The sequence below is a fragment of the Trachypithecus francoisi genome, unplaced genomic scaffold, assembly GCF_009764315.1.
Source record: "Trachypithecus francoisi isolate TF-2019V2 unplaced genomic scaffold, Tfra_2.0 Lachesis_group0, whole genome shotgun sequence".
Taxonomy (NCBI): Eukaryota; Metazoa; Chordata; class Mammalia; order Primates; family Cercopithecidae; genus Trachypithecus; species Trachypithecus francoisi.
The window spans coordinates 67,312,433-67,336,681 of record NW_022681453.1 but is presented as its reverse complement, the minus strand read 5'-3'; the positions used below and the strand labels follow the sequence as shown (position 1 = coordinate 67,336,681).

General features: G+C 37.6%; 1 protein-coding gene across 9 annotated transcripts in view; it reads right to left on the bottom strand.

The window, feature by feature from the left end:
- Nucleotides 1–24,249, bottom strand: part of GOLGB1 (golgin B1) — a 95,934-nt gene that overhangs the window by 27,674 nt on the left and 44,011 nt on the right. For all 9 annotated transcript variants that reach the window (XM_033211065.1, XM_033211070.1, XM_033211064.1 and 6 more), the window contains 4 exons: nucleotides 16,182–16,296; nucleotides 13,551–13,624; nucleotides 7,475–12,663; nucleotides 4,395–6,309 (listed from right to left, as the gene is read on the bottom strand). In XM_033211065.1, the coding sequence (XP_033066956.1) occupies nucleotides 4,395–6,309; nucleotides 7,475–12,663; nucleotides 13,551–13,624; nucleotides 16,182–16,296 (7,293 nt within the window). The remainder of the gene's footprint in view (nucleotides 1–4,394; nucleotides 6,310–7,474; nucleotides 12,664–13,550; nucleotides 13,625–16,181; nucleotides 16,297–24,249) is intronic.

Genomic DNA, 24,249 nt, shown 5'->3' with positions numbered 1-24,249 from the left:
GTTATTAATCTGGGAAAAACAGACTCAGGAAAATAAAAGTAACATGTCTCTAATGCTCTAGTAGCATTTGTAGTAATAAAAATGTAACTCTGAATTGGTATAACCAAAATTAAAATTAAATTATATCAAGAAAATGAGGAAGGTCAGGCACGGTGGCTCACGCCTGTAATCCCAGCACTTTGGGAGGCTGAGGTGGGTGGATCACAAGGTCAGGAGATTGAGAACATGCTGGCTAACACAGTGAAACCCCGTCTCTAGTAAAAACACAAAAAATTAGCCGGGTGTGGTGGTGGGCGCCTGTAGTCCCAGGTACTTGGGAGGCTGAGGCAGGAGAATGGTGTGAACCCAGGAGGCGGAGCTTGCAGTGAGCTGAGATCGTGCCACTGCACTCCAGCCTGGGTGACGGAGTGAAACTCTGTCACAAAAAAAAAAAGAAAAAGAAAAAGAAAAAGAAAAAAGAAAATGAGGAAGGGGTTTGTATTAAAATGTGCACACACTGGCTGGGTGCAGTGGCTCACGCCTGTAATCCCAACACTTTGGGAGGCCAAGGCAGGTGGATCACGACGTCAATAGTGAGACCATCCTGGCCAACATGGTGAAACCCCGTCTCTACTAAAAATACAAAAATTAGGTGGGCATGGTGGTGCACGCCTGTAGTCCCAGCTACTTGGGAGGCTGAGGCAGAAGAATCACTTGAACCCAGGAGGTGGAGGTTGCAGTGAGCTGAGATCGCACCACTGCACTCCAGCCTGGGGACAGAGCAAGACTCCATTTCAAATAAATAAATAAGTAAAAAGTGCATACACTACTAGGTTTTACTGTGAAAGCAGGGGGAGTAGAGAGCTAAACCCTGTTAGTGTAAAGAAAGTCAATAGTTGATGCAACAAATGAAGAGCCAAAAATGCAATATAAGCATGATATTTAGATACAGAGGAAATACTGAAGTAAGCTAAAAGGTTTGAAAGCAAATTGCCTCAGAAGAAATGGGGTTGATGTAGTACTACTCTTAGCTTTTCCCACCAAACATTGTAGAATTTAGTGACTAATTAAATATGTGCCATATAATTTTATTTTTAACCCAAACCCCAAAACGTATTTTTGTTTTGATTTAAGGCAAAAACATATTCCTTTATGCAATCCATTCACTCCTCTAGTCTAGATACTAGACTAGAGGTATCCTAGAATGCATCATCAGAAAGCTGTGTGCCTGGGACTGCACTTTAGCTCCTTGGAGTGGTAGTTTTAGTGAACTGGACATAATTCTTTTGCTACGCACTTACATTAAGGGACAGCTAAATAAAAACCCAAAAAACACATTATTATATTTACTGTAGAGAAGTAATGGATGTTTCACAACTGCATAGTGTTCTCTTTATGGGAACACAGAAGAAATTTCTTACAGGCCTCAATACTTAAAGACTATTCTTGTCTTGAGTAGGTGATTTTTCTTTCTCCTTTTCTCCTAGACAATGAATACAGCAGTTCATGCACGTGGTTTTCATTCCCTCTTTCTGATGGCTAATAGAAACCTCAGAGCAAACTAAGGATCCCGCTTTCTAACACAGTACAGGACGTAGTAACTTCCTCTTGGGACACTAACCTTACTCCTGGTTTAATCTTTTTCTAGCCTATCCTCTTTTTCTCTTCCATCTCAGTCCCTTTTATTTTACCTTGAAAAACTGTTTATATGCTACCCCAAATCATTTTCAAAATGAGGAGTGCATAGATAAATACAGGCACCCCTAGAGATATGCCATCTGCTTAGTCAATTCTATGCTAAAGATGTACAAACAAGTATAAGACATGACACTTACCAGGAGTTTGCAATCTAATTGGGGAAATAAAAAATAGTGTATAGAAATTAAACACACGCGCGCGCACACACACACACACACACACACACACACAATATGGCAATATGGGACAAATGGTAAGTAAAGTACTAGGGAAGTACAAAGGCAAAAGACAATCAGGCAATCATGAAATGTAAGCAGAGGATTTGAGCTCTGGAATGACCTTTAAATAGTGGGAAAGAGACACTCAAAAAAGGAAAGCAATTGGGAGAACATTTTGGCTGCAGATGATAATATGGGTAAGTAGGAAGTACCAGGTATGATTATTGCGTACTGAGTAGATCAGTTTGGCGTGAATGAAGGGTATGAGTAAGGAGCAGTAAAAGGGAACGCTGGAAAGGTATGGATAAATTATAGGGTCTTGACCGGGTGCGGTGGCTCACGCCTGTAATTCCAGCACTTTGGGAGCTGAGGCAGGTGGATAACCTGAGGTCAGGAGTTCAAGACCAGCCTGGCCAATCTGAAACCCCATCTCTACTAAAAATACAAAAATTAGCTAGGTGTGGTGGTGCATGTCTGTAGTCCCAGCTACTTGGGAGGCTGAGGCAGGAGAATTGCTTGAACCTGGGAGGCGGAGGTTACAGTAAGCCAAGATTGTACCACTGCACTCCAGTCTGGGTGACAGAGCAAGACTCCATCTCAAAAACAAACAAACAAACAAACAAAACAAAAACAGGGTCTTAAATGCCAGACTAAAGGGGGTTTGAATACTAAGTCTATTCTAGAGATAGTATAACTTTTAAATATTTTTAAGTAGTGCAGTAATAAAATAGAGTTTCAGAAAGACTTATTCGGCCATGGTCTGAAAATACTGGAGATGATAACCTGGAAGCAACATTATTACAACAGTTTAAGGATAAAGTGCTAGCGCTTATCTTAGGATGTTGAAGATGGAAAAGAAAAATATTTGAGGCACATTGTGAATAAAAGAGTGATACATCTTGAGGGTTAAATAAAATAAAATCACAGTTATGAGCCTTTGAGAACAGAATAACATGACTGTGAATTACAGAAACATGAAAATAAAAAAGTTGGCTTGGCTGTAACTATCCAGCAGACAAAAATGTGCAAAGTTGAGTGTGCAGTGTTTACAACAGATAAGAATAATAAAGCAATTCACGGAATTAAACATAGTTAGCTAATTCAGAATCTATCCTAACAGCTCCACGAAAAAAGATTTTGACTTAGAAGATAATGAATACCACCATATCATAAATTACAGTTTGAGGCACATACCGTCCTGATGAATAGAACCTTTTGCATTTACGTTCTGAAAAGACAGACAAAAGGCCAAGCTCTCAGGGCAAAGTCAACTGAACTCAAATTATTTAAAAAATATAAACAGGTATGCGTATGTTGGAAGTCAAAACCACAACTGAACAGAAGGGCTTTGTTCAGATTACAGAAGGGGAAAGACTGTCTATAAATATAGGATATTAAGTGAAATAGGAAATGAATACAATTACCTACAATGAAAAGGAAAAACTGACTCTACAGTTAGGGGAAATAATCTTTTCACTAGAGCTAATCTTAAAAATTAGAATTTTCAGATTCTGGGTATGGGTCACATTTCAAAATGGAAAACCCAGCCTTTCAAAACTCCATTTATTTCCTATTTGGCCTATTTTCCTACAAATACAAAGCCTTGACAGAGTTAAGAGACTATCATGAAAGTGAAGACAGGAACGTTGCAAAGTAGAATCCCCTAACAAGCCAAGAGTGATGGCTCAAGCCTGTACTCCCAGCTATTTGGGAGGCTGAGGCAGGAGGACTGCTTGAGCCCAGGAGTTCAGTAGAATCCCCTGACAACCTGGCTTGGCTCATACAGTTCATTTTTGCCCCTGAATCGTGGGAGACCTGGATTAAACTCCTGGCTCCTACTAAAAGCTGTCAAATGTCAGCATTAGGAAGCCTCTTTAGCTTTTTCTCCCATTGGAAATGTTGGGTATTAAAAGGAAGTGGGTAAATGGTTCAGCTTGCAAATAAAACTTTACAAAAAAGTCATTTAAACTTATTTAAAGAAACTCTTTTTACATTTAACTTTTTTTTTATTTTTGACAAATTAGGGTTGAGTTACCCATGAGATGAACTGAGTCCTTCCTGCTCCAAATTCTACCAGATAATCTATTGCTAAATTGTAAGCAAGGCACTAAATGGTAACACTTCCACTGTAAGAAGGCGCTAAGTGATCCTTTTGCTTTCTTTCAGTTAAGCTATGACAAATTCTGGAAACATTTACATGTGTCTTTGTGTATATCAAATATATAATACAGCTTTCCACCTCTTAGTCCTTTTATAACAAATGGAGAGTTTTGTGCCAAGGAAATTTCTGATTTTTTTTTCTAATGGTATTGGCAGGTTTCGCAATTTAAATCACGTTTCTGTGTTTCTCTAGGACCAAACAGAACCTGTGGGATATAATACTTCCCGAGTGCCCAGATAATACGTATAAGAATGTGTTTATCCTTTTCTGTAAAAATAAATTTAAAGAAAGGTTCAAAAACTCTTAAACAGATCAGAAAGAAATAACTAGCTACTCACTAGTCTGTCTCTGTCATTTTGGAGTGAAGACATAGCTTTTTTTAAACTCTGTACTTCAGCCAGGCTGGTGACAGGCTGAGCTGCAGACCTCTGCTTCCCTTCCTCTGACTTTCGAAATTTCTCCAGCTCATTCCACAGGTGATCTCTCTCATTCTGTAGACTGGCCATAGCCTTGGAAAAGGACTGCACTTGGTTATAAGAATCTTCTAGTTGTGAGGACAAGTGAAGCAGTTGCTCATCTTTGGATAGGAGCTGTTGGTTAAGTTTCTCAAGGTGAGACAAGCTGTTCTCCTCAGGCAAGTCCATTGAAAAGGTGGTTTCAGAAAGAAGAGCATGTCTTTCTCTGTTTAAGAGTCCCTGTTGTTCTTTCAACTGTGCCAATTCCTTCAGACTGGCATCATATTTCCTTTTCAGTTCATCAAGTTCCTCATTGGCATGATCTCTACTATTTTGCAAGGAACTCATAGACCTTCCAAAAGACTGAATTTGTGCTGTGAGATCTTTATTTTCTTTGGTGACCATGAGTAACTTCTGTTCCATCTCCACCAGATCTCTTGCTAGTTCTGCTACTCTCTCTTCTGCTGTTTCAGTTTCATTTCTCATTATCCCTGCATCATGATGAAGATGCTTTAATTCCTTCTTCAGTTTATCTTCAATTTCACCTACCTTCTTGGCAGCTTCCTTTTGAACACAAACCAATTCTTCTTCCAGTTCTGTAATTCTCTTTTGAGAGGAGGAAAGCAAAGCACTTAACCTCTGTAGCTCTTCTTCTTTTACTTTTAACTGGGCATGATAGATTCCTAAAGTACCTTCTTCTTGCAAGGCTGTTACTTGTCTCGTTAGCTGGGATACAGACACTTTCAAACTCTCAATCTCTTTAGATAAATCTTGTTTCTCCTCTTGCAGGGCATTAGAGGACCTCCGCAGATCCTCATTTGCTTCCTCAGATTGCTTCAGCTTTTCTTCTAATTTAGCATATTTATTTTTCAGCTCCTTATTTTGCTGAAGTTGAGCTTCAAGAAGTTGCTTTTGTTGGCTGTCCTTTATTGATATCACTTGGTTCAGGTCTTCTCTATATTGGATCAGTTCTGCATCTAGCTTGGCATTCTCAGAATTGAGATCATCCATATGACTTCTCAAGCCTCGTATTTCTTCTTTAAGCTTATTATTCTCAGCAGCAGCCTCTTGGATGAGTTGGTCTTTTTCCACGATTACAGAGAGATGTCGCTCTTCCAGCTGCTGATAGTCACCCACTATGCGGTCTCGATCATTTTGGAGAGAAGACATGGATTTAACAAAGGAATCCAACTGTGCCTTTTGCTGAATGTTTTCCTTTTTGATGGTGTTCAGTGTTTCCATGAGCTGATTGGTTTTGTCAACAGCCTTCTTGTTCTCCTCTTCTAAAACAATATTCTCCTCTTCCTCCTGGGACAGCAGGTTTTCCAGCTCTTTAATTTCTTTATCATGTTGCTGACGCAGTTCAGCAATAGCTACTTGGATTGCCTCTTCCTTGCCAGAAAGCAGGCTTATCATCTTTTGCTCTTTCATATTTATTTCTTCATGCAGCCTACTCGTCAGTTCTCTAGAGGCCTGAAGATCCGTCTCCAGTTGTTCATAACTGAACTTAGAATTTTGAATATCAGCCTCTTGCTGCCTTATGATCCCTTCCAAGTTTTCTTTTTGTTCCTTACATTTTTCTAAAGAGTTACTTAAATCAGTCAACTGGTCTTTGAGAATCTTAAGTTCTGATTCCAATTTAGCTAATTCATTCTGAGAATTGTGGTATAGGTGGCGTGTCTCTTCTAGCTGGGACAAAAGTTCCTTGTTTTCTCCCTGTAGAGTATCACAGACCTTCTGTTGAAGCTGGACCTCTGTCTGGGCCTTGGACTCCCAAATCTGCTTGTCATGTTCAAGCCTGAAACAGAGAGAAGGTCATTAGCTACAGATTTCAAGAAAAAAACTATGTTTCCCAAAGAACAAATACTATGACATGTACTCAATAGATTTACAAATGAATTAACATTCATAACAGGTGTTAAATGTTTTACTGAAGACGTATTAGTTCTCTGTACCTACATGTTTATCTACTGAGGGCTATGTATTAAAGGTATATCACGCCTAACGGTTCATATATTTAAGTCATAAACTCCAAAATATGTCACTTATTTTAGTGACATGGTTTTCGACATTCTGAAAAGTAACATTTTCTCCTACTTTATTCTACTTTGCTCCAGACAAGCTAATGTCTGGCTTCTCTAAGGGATAATCTTGATATGAAAGGCAGTGAGGAAATCTATTTTAGAACAAAAGGGTCCTATTAGAAGTAAGGAATACAAAGGATGAGAGACATTGTTAGTTCTAGAGCTTAAAAAGCGATATAAAATTGAAATTTGAGAAAAAATAACTCTACAAGGCACATGCAGTATCAATTAATGTGGACTACAGGAAGGAGAAAAGATGAGACTACCTAGGACACCAAGGCAATTGAGAGTACTGTGCTAAAAATCCAGGCAAGAGTAGTTGAAATGGAAATGAAAAGAAATACAGAGGCCAGGTGTAGTGGTTCATGCCTGTAATCCTAGCACTTTGGGAGGCCGAGGAGGGTGGATCACCTGAGGTCAGCAGTTCGAGACCAGCCTGGCCAACATGGTGAAACCCTGTCTCTACTAAAAATATAAAAAATTAGCTGGACGTGGTGGCAGGCTCCTGTAATCCCAGCTACTCGGAAGGCTAAGGCAGGAGAATTGCTTGAACCCAGGAAGCAGAGGTTGCAGTGAGCCAAAATCACGCCATTGTACTCCAGCCTGGGTGATAAGAGCAAGACTCCATCTTAAACAAAACAGAAATAAAGAAATCTCTCAATAGAAAGATGGGAAGAGAAGATGTGAACTTTTCATGTTCATGCAGTTGTAGCAGGATTGTTCTTTGCCAAAAAAAGAGTAGATCTGAGAGGGAATATATCTCCCATGGGAATTTATGCCAAAATTAGTCCCATTGTCTAAAAGGAAACAGAAATAGTTTAGAGACTTTCTTTGCTTCCAGTTACGTCTGGAGGAGGAAAAAATTCACTACTCATTTACCTGGAAATGTTAATCTTTAATTCCTCCATATGGATGGACATCTGCCTAAGCTGATCCTTTAGAACACTGCAATTCTCTTCTTTGAGTCTAATTTCTTCTTCTTTGGTTTGAATCGCATCACTAAACTTCCTCTCCCATTTCTTAGCTTCGTCTATTACCCTGTCGCGATCATCCTGGAGGGAAGACATGCTCTTAGTAAAGGCTGCAAGCTGGGCCACAGTACTGTCCAAGTTTTCCTGAACTTGCTGAATTTCCTTGTCTTTCTTGTTCAAAGTAACCTGAATCTCTCCAATTGTCTCTTCCAAGTGGACTTTTTCTCTGCGCAAAGCATCCAGCTTCTCTTGCATATTCTTCTTCTCTTTCAGGTGCTTCTCTTCTGCCTGTTCCAGTCTTCGCTCAAGATCTTCATCCTTTTGTTTCATTTGGCTTTTAACTGATTCTTTATTTGACTGGAGTTCCTTTTTCAACTTGAGATTGTCTGCTAGGACCCTTGCTGCTTCACTTTGAGTGTCATCTAGCAGGACTTTGAAGCTAGCTAATTCTGCTTGTGCCTTTTTGCGGTGTTCAACTGCTTGAGCCAGATTTTCTTTGGTTATTTCCAAATCTTTTTGAGATTCAGTTTGAACAAATTCTAGAGCCTTAACAGTTCTCTCCAGAGCACTAATTTTCTCTTGATACCTGATGCAGTCCTTCTGTAGCTGCTTTACTTCTTGTTGTTTTTCTTTTAACAGTTCCTGAAGTTCCTTTGCATGGCTTTTATTTCCAGGTTCTTTCTGAGCACCTTGTATTTTCTCCAAATATTCTTTTCGTATTTCTGATTCCACCTTAGTTTTTTCCTTGACTAATTGCTGCTTTTCTTCTTCCAATTCACTCACACACTTTTTAAGGTTCTTCATTTCAGATTCCAATAGCTCATTTTTTATTTGGGCATCTGTAACATCCTGACAATAATTCCCAATGCTTCCATTAAGTTCTGCTAATTGATTCATAAGCCTCTCTTCCAAATCATCTTTCTCTTCTTCTGCTGTCTCCTTTAGTTTGGTAACTCTGGAGAGTTCTTCTTGGATTTGCTGATTTAACAGGTTCATTTTGCTTACTTCTTCCTGAAGCAGTTTTAGTTCACCATCCTTTGTTGATATCTGACTCAGTAAGGCATTTCTCTCATTTTCTAGAGTCTGGCTAAATTCCTTGTTTTTCTGCTTCTCCTCCTCTAATCCATCAATTCTTTCTTTGAGCTGATCAATCTGCTGTAGGTAGTTATTAATTTCATCATATGAGCTGACATCCTCACTTACAGCAGGGTTGGCACTGTTCTCTGAAGGAACCGATTCTGAACATGCACGCCTTGTGCTCATACTCAGAGAGTCTTGATCTTCAGTCTCACCTGGTATAGACTGTGTGGCCTCTTCCATGACATTCATTTGGTTATCGTATTTCTCGGTGGCCTCTAGGTTAGCTTGTTTAGATACATTACTTTCTAACTGATGCTTTAAATCTTGAACCTCTTCACTTAGAGAGTCTTTCTCAGACATTAAAGACTGAAACTTCTTAGAAAGGGTTTCATACTCCATTTTTACCCTTTCAAGTTCTTCTTTCATGCTGGCATTGGAAGAAAGAAGTGTTTCCATACGCTCTTTAGCTGTACCTCCTGCAGGGTGCACCTCTGCCCTAAGCTGGTCATTCTCTTCTTCCAGCTCTAGGATTTTCTGCTGTTTGGATTTAGCAAACTTTCTCATCTTTTCTTTCATTTCCTCCATTTCTTTCTCAGCTTCCTGTAACTGCTTTTCTGTCTCCTTCTTGTTTGCCTCTGTGCTTCTTAACTTGCCATACAGTTCTTGTTTCTCTTGCCTCACAGCTTCCACCACGTGCTGAATCCTTTCTGCTTCATTACTAACATTCTCATAGGACTGCAGAAGAATTTCATACTCTTTTTGTAGTTCCTTGTGTTTCACTTGCCACTCACTACTTTCTGCAATCTTAGAAGATTTCAAAGATTCAATTTCCTTCACTAACTTTTCCTTGTCTTCAGTAAGACCCTCTAGAGCTAGTTTTAGACTTTCACAGGAGCCACTGAGACTTTGATTTTCCAATAAAGACCTGTCCATTTCTGTAATGAGTTTGTCTCTTTCTTCTTGAAGAAGAGCTAACCTTCCTAAGACTATATCTTTTTCTTTATTTTGGGCAGAAACATGGCTTTCCACATCTGCCAGAGACTTGGTGAGATGTTCAATGGTACCTCTGGCCAAAGACAATGCCTCTTGGAGACTTTTGTTTTCTTTTAGTGCTTCTTTTCGGGAAATAAGGGCAGCTTGCAGTTTCCTTTGTATTTGTTGCTTTGCTCTACTTTCTTCTTCAATCTCTTCTGGTTTTTGCTTCATTTCACAAAGTTCCACCTGTAGCTGCTTTATCCTCTCATCATGCTCTTTGGCTTGCATTTCTAGCTGTGTATGCAGAGCCTTAATTAAATCTTCCTGTTCTATTATCTCTGTCTGTATTTTAGTGAGAGCTGCTTCTTTCTCACGAAGTTGTCCAGAAAGGTAGCTAACATCTTCTTCCTTTTTGCTTATGAGTTTTTGCAGTTCATCTAGCTCAGGTTGCAATTCTCTTAGATGTTCTAGACCAGCAATTTGTAGTTGGGTGCTTTCCAATTTCTGCTGCAGGCTTTCTGCACGCACTTCAGCTTCATGGGATGCTGTCTTTAGACTCTCAATTTCTAAACCCTGTTTATTTATCTGGTCTTGTAACTGAAATACCTCTTCTGATTTTTTAGTAAGTTCACTTGTTGTAGAACTAATTTTCAATTCTAACTCTTCTTTCTCAGTCTCTATTTCCTTTAGCTGGGCCTTAATCTGGGCAACAGAAGTTCCGCCCTGCAGAGCACTTGCATCTTCAGAATGAGAAGGGCAGTCTGGGCACAAGTTGGACTCTAAAACAGGTTGAGTGTGATGCTGTTCTGTGGCTTTGAATAAAGGTTCTTCTAAACCTGGAGTGGGAGAGCACCATTCCTGCTGGTCGGGGCTTGGGAGCTTTCTGTCTATGGATTCCCTTACTTGAATCTGGAGTTGCCTTAGCTGGTCTCCAATATTCTCATTTTCCTTGCTTTGCTCATCAAACTGTTCTTGCAAGCGATTGTAGTCATCTTTCTGTTGCTTTAGCTCCTCCCTAAGATGTCTTTCTTTTTCCTGTGCCTTTTTAAGAATTGCCTTGCGGGAGGTTAAGGCTTCCTGTAGCTTCTTCTGAAGTTGCTCCTTTTCTTTTTCAAGGGCTAGTATCTTTTCTTCTAGTTCTGGTTTCCAGTGTTCACCACTATCTGTACCAGGTGGACTTATCACCACTGTTTCCTTTACAAGTGCTATGGAGTCCCCATCACTTGCATCTGTGTTACTTGTGGTTAACTTCTGGATAATTACTTGGTTTTCACTGATTTCTGCTTGGAGCAAATCTATTTGGTTTGTTTTATCTTGCAAGGTCTGATTCATCTGTTTGACCAGAGCCTGTAATTGCTCTTCAGCTGCCATCTTTTCTTCCAAATCCTTCCTTATATGCTCTAGTTCCACTTCTTTCTCAGATATTGTCTGTTTTAAAGAAATTTCTATTTCTTGGCACTTAGAAGTCACACATTTTTCTGAGTATTCTTTGTTTTCTTTATCTTCTTCCATTTCTCCCCTCTCACTCTCACTGAGTGGGATCTCTTTCTTAGATTCATCTTTCAAGTTGGCTAATTCCTCTTCCAATCTACTGACTCTTTGAAGAAGCTCCTTTCTGTTAATAAGAGCTGCCTGGAGCTTTCTCTTTCTCTGCTCATTTTCTTTCTTCAGAAGGTCAAATTCATGCTGGAGTTCTTCCTTACTTATTAGTCCTGCTGGGCTCATCTCATCATAATTTTGTTTAAGGCCAGTAGCAACTTCATTATCTTCTTCTATTTGCTCTTTTTTTGCTTCCTCAGCTCTGGATAATAAATTTAGCTGTTCTTTAAGAGTCTTAATTTCAACCCCAAGAGAAAACTTCTCTTCATTAAGCTGAACCATTTTCTCAGTCATACTAAAGCTGATTTCTGTCACTTGTTGATCCTTCTCCTCGATGGTTTGTTGGAGGGTTTCCACATCTCTCTTTTTCTCTAGTAAGAGTTGATCCATTTTTGCTATTTCAAGTTCCTTCTGTGAAAGAGCCTGGGACAGTTCTTCGACCTTACCTGAGATATGCCTCACACGTTCTGCCCCCTCAAGCACTTCACTTTCCTTATTTTGCAGCTGGCTTTGCAGGCTTCTTATCAGGGTACTCTGCTCAGAAAACTGAAGCTGCACATCATCCAGTTCATTCTGTAAAACTTCAATTTTCACATCTTTAGATTTGGCTTCTATGCTGAGACTATGGATCTGTTCAGTGAGCAGGTTGTGATGAGCAGTTTGGCTTTCATAGTCAAGTCTTCTTTGCCTTTCTGCTTCTGCAAGGTTCATTTCCAGTTGCTTTACCTGAGCCCTCAATTCTGTTACTACACTAAGTTCCTTCACCTGAGCGAGAAGCTGGTCTCTTTCTTCAGACAAAGCAGTGAATGCACTGCTGGTGTTGTCAGCATTTTTCTTAAACTCCTCAATCAACTGGTTTAGGTTGCTAATTTCCTTAGCTTTCTCATCTAAATTTTTCTCATAGATTTCTTGTGCTTTATGAAAGTTTAGCTCAAGCTCCAAAATTTGACTTTTTAACCTTTCCAACTCATCCTGATGACACTGACCAATATCTGGTACAGCAGAAAGGGATTTATCACAATCTTGCTTTGTTGATTTCAATTCTACTCCAGTATCATTTAAAGATATTTCCTCAGATGTTCTATTTTGATGTTCAGTGCTCGCCTGTTCTTTCTCAACTGCTGGAAGACTGCTCTCTTCATTTGGCATTAAGTGAAAATTCTGCCCTGTATCTTCAAGAAATACTTTCATTTTAATTGGAGCTATTCCCTCACCCTCCATCTGTTTCATTTCTTTCTGGTCAAGGACCTCATGATCCCCTTCCTCAGCCCTTTTCCCCTGGAGCTGTAATTTAAGAAATGCAATTTCCTCTTGAGCTTCTTTCATTTCCAACAATAAAACTGATAATTCTTTATGTTTCTGAGAAAATGTGTTTTCTAGAACATCTTGTCCACTTTCCTCAGTAGAAGAGCTCCTCTTGTTGGCATTATCAACAATGCTGATCTATTTTTAAAAAAAGAAAAAAAAAAGCTTTAATAAAATGTTTTATAACATTAAAAAAAAAGCCCAATTAAAAACTTGTATTTCATCTTCTAAAATTTCAGACTTTTTGGTCAAAAACTTCTTTGTACCATAACACTGCTAAATCCTTTTAAAATCAGTTTGTCTTTCCCAACTGGACCTCCAAGGGCACTCTGCCAATCCTGCACTGAAGTCAAGCCCTATTCATAAGACCTAAGGAAATCTGGAATTCATTTTCTAGAGATTCCTTACATGAGAAGCTTTTTTTTTCTTCAGAATAAAACTCCTAATTGATTAAAAAAAAAAAAAAAAAAACTCCTAATTCCTTTTGTTAGGAAGCCACATTATTCCTCAAGGGCATGTATGATTCTGTCACTGACTTACTGATTAGAAGAACACAGCTAACTAAGCACAACACAGCTAACAATAATCTTAAATCAACAGAATGATACTAAGCAACCATACACTTCTTATAGTAATTTTCAGATTATAAAAAGGGTCATTCTCCAAAGATCCCTTTTTATTTAATCTTAGTAGAACTGTGCCAATCTTATCTCTTCACTGAGAAACTCTTCTGAGATGAACAAAGAAGTTGAGACAGATGATAATCCAGTATAAAAAAATGAGTTATCAAATCCCAAATTAGTAGCTACCATATTTGTGTTGCTTTAGGACAATGAATTCTAATATTCAGAAACAAGTAACAATAAATGAGATATAATAACCATTATGAATCTCTTTAATAGATCTTACTCTATAGGTAATGTACTTCTCTGACAACACTAGAAAATTATAGACGTGTTTTCATATGAAGCTACCTTCTCTTAATCTAGTTCATGTTCTGATTATATTAAGAACACATCACTTACCTCACTGATTTCTCTATCTGCTTCCCCAGTTCTATTCTGAGCCTCCAGAAAAGCAATCTGAGAAGACAGTTTTTCTGAAAGTCACAAAATAAATATCTTTAGAAGATATATGTGGAGTGTATGAACAAACAGGATTGCATGTGAAGCTATTTGAAATGCATGAAATAAGTTTTTTAAAAAATAAAATAGTTTGGGAGAGGTAAAAGCCTCATTAAAATAAAGAAGTGGCAAAAGGATATGATTACACGAGATAGAAGATAGAACAGTACTAGGTGATGATAATGAACCTGAATGAAGTATACTAAATAGTAGAAGGTTTGAAAGGAGAAGGATGCCAGGGTGCAGGACATAGAGCAGCTATTTCTGTGGCATAATCCAGAACTTCTAGGACAATATATATAATTTATCCATAATCCTACTATGTTTGTAATCTATATTTTGCATTAAGATAGCACTTACAATGTTCTTCAATGTTCATAAAGATATCAAATTTTAGCACTAAAAGGGAGCTATCCTATCTCCTCAATGATCATATAAGGACAACAAAGAAATGACATGACCCGAAAGGTTATGCAGCTAGTTCAGGGAGCTGGGATTAGAATCCAAGTCTTTGGAGTTTTAACCCAAGTTCTGTTACAACGTGTATATATTGAGCATCGATATCAATATCCTCAAGAAGCTTATATTCTTTCTGAGAAGATAAAACAGATACACCAAAGGAAAAAATATATATATATATTTTACACTGTATCCAAATGTCTTAATGTGACCTACAGAAACCCTTATGCTTTGACCCTACTAATTCTGCAACCTCCTCTTCTTGTATTGCACCCTTTGTGTTCGCTCTGCTCCAAAAACACTGGCCTGTTTTCTCTTCTGCAAACTTATCAAGTTCATTCATCCCTGAGGACATTTGTACTGCCTGCAATGCTCTTTGCTTAGCCTCTTTGCATGGCTGTCCCCTTTTCATCATTCAGGTTTAAAGTCCTAGGAAAGGCCTACTCTCATTACTCCAATTCTGCATTCCTCTTCTCCAAGGCATACTTGAAATACCCTGTTTTATTTTTAGCCTAATACTTATCATTCTCTGAAATTTTCTTATGTGTATAAACAGATTTGTAGTCTGTCTTCCCCTCCAATATGTTCATAGCTATATCCCCAGGAACGACAATAGTGCCTGGCACATAGGAAAGGCACCACAGATGAGACAAGTGAATTCAAGACACTATATAATATGTTCAGACATTTCACAAGATTACTTGAAAAAGAGGTACAGTGGTAAAAATGTCAGTGCAAAAGATGAGTTGAAAAGAACATGACATACAAGGTAAAAGTAATCTATGAGGCCAGACACAAAAACCAATATAGAAAACCTTAAGGTCAGTGATCCCTGCAGGAAAGAGCAAAGGAATGGAACCGATATAATACCTCCAAACCATGTGAAGCTACATGGACAGGACAGATTGTTTGTAAAACTGCAAAATAAGCATCATGGATAAGGTCTCAAAGAAGTGCTCTGAATGGGTTAAATAATGAGCTGAATTTGTGGTGTTCTTTACTTATTAGAAATAGTGGGAATCATCTAATACAAGTGTATAAGCTTCCATTTAGATCTAAATAGAAAACTGTAAAATGGTTATGTTAGAAATACTGGCTCTAGAGTTTAATAAAAGTTTTACAACCTTTACTTGCTATTCATTCTCACTAGCAGTCAGTTAATCCAAGATGAATTAGATCAACAAAGCATTAACAATACGCTACTAAATCCATAAAGTCTACATGAAGCATATGATAAGTGGAAGGAGACACATCTTCATTCTCACTAACTGTTCACACACAATCCAATAGGATAAAATGCTAAGTTCAGTTCAATCCAACAAAACTTTATTCAGTAGCCATTATTTGCCAGGTAGTATATTTGTTTTGGGTAAAGCAAAGATAGAAAAAAAAAAAATGGCCCCTGCCCTTGAAGAGTTTATAAACTTTAAGAGCTTATAGTAAAAAAGACAAACATATAAACAGATCATTTTAATACAATGTTAAAAGTATACAAGGATATTATGGAAGCACACAAAAAATCATTTAACCCAACTTTTGGGGATCAGTACCAAATTCATGAAAAAGATAATGCACTAGTCAAGGCCTGAAAGATGAGTAAGAATCATCCAGACAAAGGAAAGTAAGTAGGGTACAGCACGAGCATAAACCACTCACTCACAACATAGTTTCTACCTTTAAACCTTTATACTGATCTCTGTTACCTCATCCCACAAATTTATTACCAGAAAGTCCTTTCTTTCTTCATTTTACCTATTTTAAAAATCATCTTATTAAGGTCTTGTTCAAGCCATACTTCCTATAGGATACGATGACCATTCCAAAACGATCATGAGTTACAAAGAAATCCTGCAGCATGTATAGTCCATAATGCAAAATGTTATGTAAACACTGATACTATGCTCTAATTGTTTAATGTGTATTAATTTTATCTTTGATAGTTACCAGCTCTATTATCTAAATCTTTATTATCATGGAATCAGAGAATTCTACATGTTACACATAAATAGTGATAAAAGTAGAGGCACTTGTGGGATAAGAAGACAGAGAATTATGGTTTTCTTTCATACATACCATTCTCAGCTTTCAGCTCTTCCAGCTCTATAGAACTAAGGAGCAAGGCTCCCTTTTCATTCTCTAGTTCTACCACTCTCTTCTGCAAAGAAGCAATATTCTCCTCAGTGACTGCCTAAATTGTAGAAAGACAACAAATTAATGATTCTCCAGTGGAAAATTCTCACACTAATACCCAGATAGCCTCTAGCATTTTTGTCTTCTAAAAGTTCTCCAGCCATGAAAATACTTTAAAAATAACATCTACTTATCTGCCTAGGTAATCTTTGAAGAAAAGTGTTTTATCTAAAGATTTAGAAAAAGAAATAAAATATTTCACACAAATATCAAGTTCACTAGCTTTTAAATTTAAGATTGAAGCCTGGAATACAAAGATAGAAATTCCAAGTCTATAGTATAAGAAAGAACATTTTCAGGTTCACAAACAAATAATATTAAAAGATTAGATTCATGCCACCAAGTAACATGGTCTCTCTCCTGAAGGAGAATGAACATGAGGAGAGGTTCCACAAAGAGGACTAGAGGCAAAGGAATATGTACCTCTTAAGAAAGGAAGAATATTTATAATTTTTTCACAAGTATAATAAAAATTCCCTTGGCTTAATTTATACATCCAGAATTTTTGGTTTTCCTAAGGATAGGCATATATCTAATTATGCCACATCTTTAGTTTTATGTCTTTACATATTTTTTTATTCTCCATGGGTATTATTCTACACAATTTTCATACAATTGTAAAATTTTTAAGCCATGAGGGTCTTCACAGCATACTTGACCCCAAAATCTTCATCCGATGTTTAAAATAAATAGCAAGGGATGAATTTAGGGTTTTTATGGCTTTTACTTTGATGGAAGTTCCCAGTTTGCAGTACACAGGGCAAGTAAAACTACAATAGAATAGCCACAGATATTTCTGGCTTGAAGAATGAGAAGAAAGACTTTGGGACAAACATAGCTGCTAGGAGGTGAGGAGGGAGATCAGAGAGAAGAAAAAGAGTTAGGAAGCAGGAGCCCTGAATTCTGTGTATAAACTTAGCTGAAACTGCCGGCTGAACAATGGCACTATGTATTTGTTGAACTGACTTAAAGCAGCCCAGCTAAGGCAAAAATAACTGGACGGAGTTTTGATGCCTCTCTGTCATAGGCCAGAGTTTGGGGTTTGAGTCCAACTTACTGTCTGATAAAAAGTAACTAAAATTTTAGAAACAATAAAATAGAATCTTGAGAACAAAACACAACATCCGGAATTCAAAACAAAACCATTCACGCATAAAGAAACAGGAAAGTGTGACCCATTCTCAAGGAAAAAAAAATGTAATCAACAGATTCTAGCTATAAAACGATGCAGATTTTGTAAGTAGCAAACAATTTTAATAAAGAGGCTATTTTATCTATGCTTAGGACATAAATGAATATGCTCATAATGAATAATAAGAAAGGAAATCTTAGTACGAACAAAGAAAATATAACAATGAACCAGTTTGAAATTCTATAACTAATAAACATAATACCTGAAATGAAAATTTCAATAGGCTTAATAGTAGAATATAGACAACAGAAGAAAGTCTTGGTGAACTTGAAGATAATAAATCAACAGAAATTATCCAACCTGAACACGGAAGAATAAAGAAAACTTAAAAAAAAATGAATACAACCTCAGGGACATGTGGGACAATATTAAAAGGTTCAATATACGTGTAATTGGAGTACCAGAAGAGATGAGGGACAGAATGGGAAGAAAAAATATTTTAAGAAATGGCCAAAAATTTCTCAAATGTAAGGTTATATATGTAAGAAACTCAACAAAAGCAAGCAAGAGAATGACAAAGAAAACTGTAACTAAGTACATCACAGACAAGAATAAAAGGAAAGTCTTTAAAATCTCCATAGGCAAATGATACTTTACATACAGAGGAACGACAATTCAAATGAATACTGACCAATTTTTAGGGAAAAAATATAGGCCAGAAGAGGGAAACACCTTCTTTAAAGTACTGAAAGAAAGGCTGGATGCGGTGGCTCATGCCTATAAGGCTCACGCCTATAAGGCTGGATGCAGTGGCTTACGCCTATAATCCCAGCACTTTGGGAGGCGAGTAGGGGTGGATCACCTGAGGTCGAGAGTTCAAGACCAGCTTGACCAACATGGAGAAACTCTGTCTCTGCTAAAGTACAAAATTAGCCAGGCGTGGTGACTCATGCCTGTAATCTCAGCTACTCGGGAGACTGAGGCAGGAGAATCGCTTGAACCCAGGAGGCACAGGTAGCGGTAAGCCAAGATCGTGCCATTGAACTCCAGCCTGGGTGACAAGAACGAAACTCTATCTCAAAAAAAAAAAGTTCTGAAAGAAAAATTGTCAATCCAGAATGATAATATCCAGTAATAAATATCATTCAAGAATAAAAGTAAACTAAAGACATTTTTAGACAAGAAAAAAACTAAGAAAATTTTTTCACAGACAGACCTATACTATAATATTATGGGTTGTTGTAGAGGCTGAAGAAAATGGTATCAAATAGATATCTGATCATCAGAGAGGAAACGGCATTACAAATGGTAAATATGTGGATAAATGTTAAGGTCAATATTTTCCTCTTAATGTCTTTCAAATCTATATAACCATTTTAAGCACAAATATTAAAATTGTGTGCTGAGGCTTATCACTTTTGTTAATATAATACAACAACTGGCATAAGGAATAGGGTAAGGGTATATGATTATGAAGATTCTACCTTTTAAGTGAAGTAATACAGTATTAATTCTAAGAAGACTGAAAAGTTAAGGATATATGTTGTACTTCCTAGAGCAACCACTTAAAAAACTTTTGTAAAAAGATATAGCTCAATACCCAATAGAGGACTTTTGCTTCTGCTAAAGACTGAATAACATGGAACAGATTTAACCTCCTACCTGAAACAATAATAACCAAAACCAGACAAAATAATAAAATAATCATTTTCAGAATACTGGATATCAAGCAACAAAGGATAATTATCTCTGAAAGAGGCAGAAAACAAATAAAGTGATCCCTAAAGCTGACCAAGCTTCATGACTTAAGAGAGTTTTCAGCTTGTGGTCCAAGAAGCAGGAACATAGGCTGAGCCTGGTAGACTCCCCTAAGTTCATGAGACAGAGCTAACAGTCAAGAAAGAGCAAGATGGCTGCAGTTCACAGAACAGAATACCAGATGGGAAAAAGTCACATGCAGAGAAAACTCTGCAGATCTGCAAAGGGACTGAACAAGTGTTCAGTGAAGCACAGAGCAGCACATGAATGTGAGGAAAGCATTCAAGGCTACCTGAACTACCCCTACCTATCTGAAGAGATTAAAGAATAGCACTTGGTGCTCACACAAAACCTGGAAGAGTGTCAGTTATATAGCCAACTGTGAAAAAACACTTCTCAGGGCATTGAGTAAGATACTCAGCAAGGTCTTGCCTCAGGAATAAGGAATGACTGAGCACTGATTCGAACCCTCCTAACAAATCAAAGCAGCAAGATCTGAAAGGACCAAGCTTTTTTCAAAGAATTTAACTGAATCCCATAAAAAAGCTCCAAAATATGTTAACAAAACAAAGATAGAAACAAAGGAGAATCACTTGAACCTGGGAGGCAGAGATTACAGTGAGCTGAGATTGCACCACTGCAATCCCGCCTGGGCAACAGAGCAAGACTCCATTTCAAAAAAATAAAATAAAATAAAAGATTAAAAGCCCATTAATGAGTTTTGGAACAACTTCAAGTAATCTAATATACATGTAATAGGAATTCCCAAAGCAGAGTAGGGAGTCAGAAAAATACATATATTTGACTAATTCATGGCAGAAAATCTTCCAAAACTACAAACACAGAGATTGAAAAAGCTCAATGAACCCCAATCACAAGAAACATGCTATGTCAAGGCACATCATAATTCAAGTGTTCAAAAACAGTGGTAAAATCCTAAAAGCAGGCAGGAAAAAACAGAAAGAAAGAAGCATGACAGCAGATTTCTTATCAAAAACAAAATGCAAGGGCCGGATGCAGTGGCTCATGCCTGTAATCCCAACACTTTGGGAGGCTGAGGGGGGTGGATTGTTTGAGACCAGAGTTCAAGACTAGCCTGGCCAACATGGCAAAACTCCATCTCTATTAAAAATACAAAATTAGCCAGGCATGGTGGCAGGTGCCTGTAATCCAAGCTACTCGGGAGGCTGAGGCAGGAGAATCACTTGAACCCGGGAAGTGCAGGTTACAGTGAGTCGAGACTGCACCACTGCACTCCAGCCTAGACGACACAGTGAGACTCTGTCTCAAAAAAAAAAAAAAAAAAACCAACAAAAAACAAAAAAACCAAAATGCGAGAAAGAAGACAGTAGAGTAACACACTTAGAGAAATGAAAGAAAACAAAACTTTCAATGTAGAACTCTAGTCAGCAAAAAATAATCTTTCAACAACAACGGTGAGATAAAGATGTCTTCAGATATAAAGCGTTATTAGAACCCATGACCAGCCGGGTGCGGTGGCTCAGGCCTGTAATCCCAGCACTTTGGGAGGCCAAGGCGGGTAGATCATGAGGTCAAGAGATTGAGACCATCCTGGCCAACATGGTGAAACCCCATCTCTACTAAAAATACCAAAAAAAAAAAAAAAAAAAAAAAAAGCTAGGTGTGGTGGTGGGTACCTGTAGTCCCAGCTACTCGGGAGGCTGAGGCAGGAGAATCGCTTGAACCCGGGAGGCGGAGGCTGCAGTGAGCCGAGATTGTGCCACTGCACTTCAGCCTGGTGACAAAGCAAGACACCGTCTCAAAAACAAACAAATGAACAAAAAAACCCATGACCAGCAGACTTGCACACACATCCGTGTGCACACATACACAAAAATTAAAAGAAGTCCTTCAGAGCCAGGTGCAGTAGCTCACACCTGTAATCCCAGCACTTTGGGAGGCCAAGGCAGGAGGATCATTTGAGCTCAGGAGGTTAAAACCAGCCATCCTAGGTTACTTAGCAAGACCTCATCTCTACTAAAAGTAAAAAAAAAAAAAAAATCATGTGGGTATCGTGGTGCATGCCTGTAGTCGCAGTTACTCTGGAGGCCAATATGGAAGAATCACTTGAGCCCAGGAGGATGAGGCTGCAGTAAGCCATGATCATGCCACTGCACTCCAGCCTGGGTGACAAAGTGAGAATCTGTCTCTATTAAAAAAAAAAAAAAAAGTCCTTCAGAGAGAAGGAAAATGACACCAGATGGAAATATGAAGCCAGGGTTTGGCAAACTTTGGAGGTCTGTATAAATAAAGTTTTACTGGAACATAACCACAACCATTTGTTTCCCTTCGCTCTATGTCTATTCTTGCTGTACAATGGCAGAGTTGAGTAAGTGCAACAAAGACTATCTGACCCACAAAGCCTAAAATATTTACTATACATAAAAGGATCGGCAATCTCTGATCTACCACCAAAGAATGAAAAGTACCAGAAATGGTAACTGCAATGGTAGTTAAGATTTATTTTCTTATTTTAATCTCCTTAAAACATAAACATAAATGCTTTATATGTATTAGCCAAAAACTGTCCACAACCCAAATTATCCATCAATGAGTCAATGGTACACAAATTGTGCTGTTTACAACATACTCAACGATACAGTGGAATGAATTATTACTAAACAGACATTAGGATGAATCTCAAGTATGCTGAGTACAATAAGCCAACAAAAAAGTGTATATACAACTTATATAAAATTTTTTAAAAATCTATAATGACAGAAAGCAGATCAGTGTTTGTCTAGTAGGGAAAGATGTGAGGAAAAAGATTAAAAGAAGACACGAGAAAACTTCTAGAGATGATGAATATGTTCATTTTCTTGATAGTAGTGATGGTTTTACATGTTATCAAATTGTGCTGGGTGCTGTGGCTTAAACACCTGTAATCCCAACACTTTGGGAGACAAAAGCCCTAGGAGGATCACTTGAGCCCAGGAGTTAGTTTGAGGCCAGCCTGGGCAACATAGTGAGACCTTGTCTCTACAAAAAATAAAAGATAAAATTGGCCAGACATGGTGGCACATGCCTATAGTCCCAGCTATTCAGAAGGCTGAGGTGAGAGGATTGCTTGAGCCCAGGAAGTTAAGGCTGTAGTGAGCTGTGATCACGTGACTGCACTCCAGCCTGGGTGAGAGAACAAGACCCTGTTTCAAAAAAACAAATGAACATACAAACAAAACCCTCTTTAAACTGTATACTTTAAATGTGTACATATTACTGTATGTTAAGTATAACTTTAATAGAGTTGTTTAAAAGAAAAAGTTGTCAATCAATAAATGAAAATTAAATTCAAGAAACTTCTAATTATCAAATAGAAGGCAGGAAAAAAGAAGGGAAAACAGAGGAAAAAAACAGAAAGCAAAATGGTAGACCTAAATCCAATCACATCAATAATTACATTAAAAGGACTAAGCACTCCAATTACAAAGAAGAGAAGAAATAAAAAAGTATAACCAACTATATGTTGCCTTCAAGACATTCACTTTAAAGAAAGACATAAGTTAAAAGTAAAAGGACAGAAAAGAATATACCATTCAAGCAATAAACATAACACTGAATTCTTTTATTAATGTCAGATACAGAGAAATACAAATAAAGAAGTATTACTAGAGATAGAGTAACATTTTTTTTTTTTTGAGACGGAGTCTCGCTCTGTTGCCCGGGCTGGAGTGCAGTGGCCGGATCTCAGCTCACTGCAAGCTCCGCCTCCCGGAGCTTGTTTAGAGTAACATTTTGTAAGTGAAAAAAGGAACATTTTATCTGAAAGATAAATGTGTATGTACTAATAACAGAGATTCCAATTACCAAGAGGTAAAAAATGACTACATTAAAAGGAGAAACAGACAATTCCACAGTCATAGTTGGAGATTTCAACCCCTTCTCAGCAAATGTTTCAATAACCAGACAAAAATCAAAGACAAATATAATCTGAACAATACTATGATCTAAGTGCTATTTGTAGAACATTAAATCCAATTACTACAGAATACACACTATTTACAAGTGTACAAAGTATGTTCACCAAGACACCATATGCTGTGTCATAAAATAGGTCTCAATAAATTTCAAAGGATTGAAGTCATATAAAACATATTATCTGATCATAATGAAATTATATTAGAAATCAGTAAGATATATAGAAATAAAACCAAATATCTGGATATTCTACAACAACGTGTTTATTTAGAACACACTTTTAAACAATCCATGGTCAATGAAAAAATCACAGAAAAACTCAGAAAAATCTTCAAAAACTGAAATGATTAAAAAACCACAACATAACAAGCTGTGCTTAGAGGGAACTGTGTTAACTTTAAATGTTCATATGAGAAAAGAAGACCTGAAATCTTTGATAAAAAGTTTCACCTTAAGAAGCTATAAAAAGAAGAGCAAAGTAAATCCAAGTAGAAAGAAACACTAAAGAGCAGAAATCAATGAAAATGAAAATAATCAGCAACAGAGAAAATTAACAAGGCCAAAAGTGGCTCTTTGAAAAGATCGGGGAAAAAAGTTGAATAAATTCTAGGTAGACTGATAAAGAAAATGAAGCACAAATTAACAACAGCAGGGATCAGAGCTTACAGGCATTAAAAGGATAAAAAGTAAATACTGTAACCAACATTATGACAAAAATAGAACATCTTCAATGAAATGGACAAAACCCCAGGAAAAAAAAAAAAAAAAAGCCCAAACAAACCAAAACTGGCACAGAGTGAAAAAAAAAAAAAACTTATTATTAGCCTTATATCTGTAAAGGAAATTCAATTCATTACCAGAAACCTTCCGAAAACTCCAGACTCAGATGGTTTCACTGGTAAATTCTTTTTTTTTTTTTTTTTTTTTTTTTGAGATGGAGTTTTGCTCTTATCGCCCAGGTTGGAGTGCAATGGCGCGATCTCGGCTCACTACAACCTCCGCCTCGCGAGTTCAAGTGATTCTCCTGCCTCAGCCTCCCGAGGAGATAGGATTACAGGCATCTGCCACCATGCCCAGCTAATTTTTTTGTATTTTTAGTAGAGACGGGGTTTCACCATGTTGGCC